Source organism: Selaginella moellendorffii, unplaced genomic scaffold (assembly GCF_000143415.4).
Source record: "Selaginella moellendorffii unplaced genomic scaffold, v1.0 SELMOscaffold_46, whole genome shotgun sequence".
Lineage (NCBI taxonomy): Eukaryota > Viridiplantae > Streptophyta > Lycopodiopsida > Selaginellales > Selaginellaceae > Selaginella > Selaginella moellendorffii.
This window is the reverse complement of record NW_003314307.1, coordinates 947,534-951,347: the sequence shown is the minus strand read 5'-3', so window position 1 is coordinate 951,347 and position 3,814 is coordinate 947,534. Positions and strand designations below refer to the sequence as shown.

Below are 3,814 nucleotides of genomic sequence, written 5' to 3'. Positions count from 1 at the left end.
CGAGCTCCAGCTCTAGCTCCAGCACATCCAGCACACCACCATGGACACCAAGGCCACGAGCCAGCGCCAGCTTTAGCTCCAGTTCTTCAAGGTGACGCTCCAGATCGAGCCCCAGCGCCAGCTGCTTTCGTTCACCCTGCTCACGGCCACCCTGCTCATCAAGCTCCAACGCCTGCTATCCTCGATCATGCCCGCCACCACCATCCAGCTCCAGCAGCAGCAGTGTACCATCATCATCACGGTGATGGAGCTCCTCTGGTTGTTCACCACCATCACCATGGTCACCACCATGGAGGACGCCACAACCACCACCACCATCGTCGCGACGGTCACGACGCAGCAGTGGCCACACCAACACCCGCAGCAGTAGTTACAGTGGTTCGGAGGACGCCGTGGTCGCTGCTCCAGTTTCTTCTCTGGGTTTTGGTTGCGATCTTGGTGCTGCTCGCGTGCTTTTTGCTCGTGCGATGGATGTTATCTCGAAGGAAGCAGCGCAGTAATGTGATCTTTCAGGATCCCAGGTGGCAGATCGAAGTTGTGGTGGACGATCCTCCGACTGAGACGAAACAGCTGGAAGCTCACACTCGTGGTTCGCACAGCAATGGCACTCTAGGATTCTCCTCAAAGTGTCCTGCCAACACTGGCAGTGATGCGTAACTCAGCACAGTGCATGCGTTGTCACATGGAAGATTGTGTACAAACAATCTTCAAGGAGATGAAGTTGCAGAGCAAGAAGACAGCAGGCTCTTGCTCACGGACAGTGAAGATCACATAACCAGACTTGGAAGTTATTGCACAGCTGGCTCGGAACATGGACTGGAAAATAGAGCAAGAACCTACCAAGTTTCGATTTGACTGAGCTATCCTCTAGAGGCAGACGTTAGTGCACCTCCAAAGGCCAGAGAAGTTGCTTGAGACGAAAGGTTTGAGAAAAGGTAACGTACTACTTTTGCTCTCTGTTCTTGCAGGCGCTCAAATCTCAATTTCGATGAGAAGAAGCAGTGCAGGGCATAGCAGCCAGATAAGTTTCTCTAGAGTCAAGCCGGGAATCAAGGAAGTGCAATTGTGAAAGTATGGTCGAAGTCTACACTGCGGCTTGCAACACAGGTTGTTGAACAGGATGGGACGAAGAACAGGATAGGTTGGTCTACCTCGCAAATTGTGAATACAAAGCCGATGCATTCGTCACAAGCAGCCTCGTGGACATGTGGAAGCATCAGAAGTGTTCAGGAGGACAAATAAACATGACGTTGGCTGCCTGGAACACGATCATCATGGGACAGCACATCTTCTATCAGATGGAACAAGAAGCTGGCCTGTCTCCAAACGCTGAGACTTTGCATGGAGTAGGAAAACATTGTTTCCTGGGATATGCTGAGAACAACCTTTGCTCTTGAGTGCTATGAGCAAGCCAGCAGCCAAACGCTCAGACTTTCATGGTGGCGCTCAAGGCACACAGCGACTTAGCAGAGAAGAGGCTCCACTCACAGATCTGGGAGAGAAATCTGGATGGAATCCACTACTCTTGCTCAATGAGAGAAAAGCTTTTCTTGGGAGGTTGGTAAACTTTGCAAGGTTGATGGAGCCGTCCATGAAACCCAAACAAAGATGGTACCTGAAAAGACGCAAAAGGGTCTTAGCTGGCACACCATGGTGAAGGACAAAAAATATGAGAGACAATACTTAGTATCATTCATTGAGTATTTTAATTGATCAATGGTTATAAACATATTTATAATTTATGAGTCAAGATTAATATTATTCCATATCAATAGTAGAATAAATAAGAATATACTAGAAAGTGTTTAGGAAAGATTATAAATTATAAATAAAAATATTAATCTAAATGAACAACAACTATTAGCTATTAAAATATCCTAGAATCTATATTTGAATACGAGTACTTGCCCAGCAAATGCTGGGTGCTTTACAAAGAGGTGGATGCGCGGAGAGTTTTTGACCGGATGGAGAGGCACGATGTTGTCTCGTGGACAACGCTGATGCTCGGATACATCCAGGCGGAGCAAGCACCGGCTGCACTGGATCTCTTCTCGCAGATGCAGCAAGTCCAAGGCCTAGTACCCGACGCTCCAACTTACACCACTGCACTCCAGGCCTGCGGGAGCTCCAAGGCTCTGGAGACTGGAAGTGCCATCCACCAGCAGATCTGTCATGCCGAGATGGAAGCCGAGGTGGTCGTCGTGAACTCTCTGCTGGGCTTCTACAGACGGTGTGGCTGCATGGTGGAAGCTTGTGAAGTTTTCAACTCAGCGGCCAGCACGGGACGTGACGCCGTAACTTGGAACGCGATCATCTCCAGCTACTGCCACCAGGGAGATGTAGTCTCGGCTCCCAGGCTCTTTGAGCGGATGCTGGAGGATCACTGGCAGTGTACTTCAGCTTCTTCAGCTTCCCCTCCTTTGACAGCTCAAAGAACTCCTTTGACGCCTTCAGGTCACACACACCATCTAGTCACTCGCATACCTTGCATCACCCACACCCACTGCCATGGTGCCAGTCAGCTCCAGGATTCAAGCATAGCCTAGCTCTTCATTTCTGGTGCACTCCCTCACCAGCCCTGCCTGTGGTGCGGCTTGCAAGTGAGTTGATCCCGAAAGGAGCCTGGATTGTGTGCTCAACTACCATTCTACTTGCCCGCTTACGAGTCAGGTAAAATCGGCCAGCCTCATTCTCACCTTTGTGACAAGCTTTGAGTTGCAGGTTCCGGCATTGAGGGATTTTGAATACGTTCTATGCTACTTCGGCAGTGGATTTTTCAAGGACCGCAACAGCAATGCCTGCCTCAAGAACCCGACCTTCATCACACCCCTATTATCCCTGTGAGCACTTCCTCTAGGAGCTTACAGATGCACAGACTCTCACGGGAATGCCCACACAACTGTGTCTGAGCAGAGCAGCCATGGAGCCCTAGGAGTGCATGGTGTAACACCTGTCACCACGCCCTCTTCCCTTCACTTGGACAAAAGAGTTCCAAGCGGTGCTGGCTTTGGAGGTGGTAGTGGTAATGCCGACTCATGTCTTGAGACATAATCACACATGGGTTTTCCGCGTCAATCTACAAAAAACAGGTGACAGTAGGAAAGTAGAAAAGTTTAAAATACAATCTTAGCTTACACTGAAATGGTGGATCACATCGCACAAATCTTGCTTGTTTGAAGAAAGTTTTTCACCTGGAATACACAATACAAAAGACGTAAATCCCTCGCACGATAGAAACCAACATTGGTGATTTTTCAAGACAATAGTGTTGTTTCCAGTAGTGATTCTCTGCTCAATAACTATCATCTTGTCATATAGATTTGGCTTAAAAGCATTTGACCCTTCATTTTTTAACTCTACCACTACCAAAGCAGACCTGGAACTAAAACAATGCTAGAAGAAAGTGCAGACAAATCAATTAAATCTTGACACACACTATACCAAGATGTGCGTTGACACAGCATCTCAGATTTGGATCGCAAATTGGCAGCAGTGGTAGGGGCTCTCTCGCCATTTCATAAACCCTAGAAAAACATTATAAAACAAAACCAATTCGCTTGATAGATTGCAAGTGCAGTCATGGTCAACACATTTACCTGCAATATGTGTCACAACGCTTTCTTCTCTCGCCCCACGTAATTTGGCTACCCCCCATTGGCCGAGAGCAAACATCAGTGCAATTATTTGCAAACATATAATTAAAGAAATAACCCCTTTATGATTGGCTAGATCTAGTGGCCTAGAAAGTTTAGCAAGTCCTCCTTATTGTGATAGACGAGTACTTGCCCAACAAATGTTGGGTGGTTTACAAAGA

General features: G+C 47.8%; 1 protein-coding gene across 1 annotated transcript; it reads left to right on the top strand.

The window, feature by feature from the left end:
* Positions 1 to 1,964: 1,964 nt before the first annotated feature.
* Positions 1,965 to 3,051, top strand: LOC112350143 (pentatricopeptide repeat-containing protein At1g03540-like). The gene is made up of 3 exons (XM_024685824.1): positions 1,965 to 2,454; positions 2,577 to 2,670; positions 2,868 to 3,051. The coding sequence occupies exons 1-3, from the start codon at positions 1,965 to 1,967 to the stop codon at positions 3,049 to 3,051; spliced, it is 768 nt and encodes a 255-aa protein (XP_024541592.1).
* Positions 3,052 to 3,814: the final 763 nt, after the last annotated feature.

Excerpts from the sequence above, each read along its gene's own strand:
- LOC112350143 (XM_024685824.1), top strand. The coding sequence starts at position 1,965 with ATGGAGAGGCACGATGTTGTCTCGTGGACAACGCTGATGCTCGGATAC. Across the intron at positions 2,455-2,576 it reads AACTCCTTTGACGCCTTCAG|CCCTGCCTGTGGTGCGGCTT; the intron begins GTCACACACACC and ends CTCCCTCACCAG. Across the intron at positions 2,671-2,867 it reads CTTGCCCGCTTACGAGTCAG|ATGCACAGACTCTCACGGGA; the intron begins GTAAAATCGGCC and ends AGGAGCTTACAG.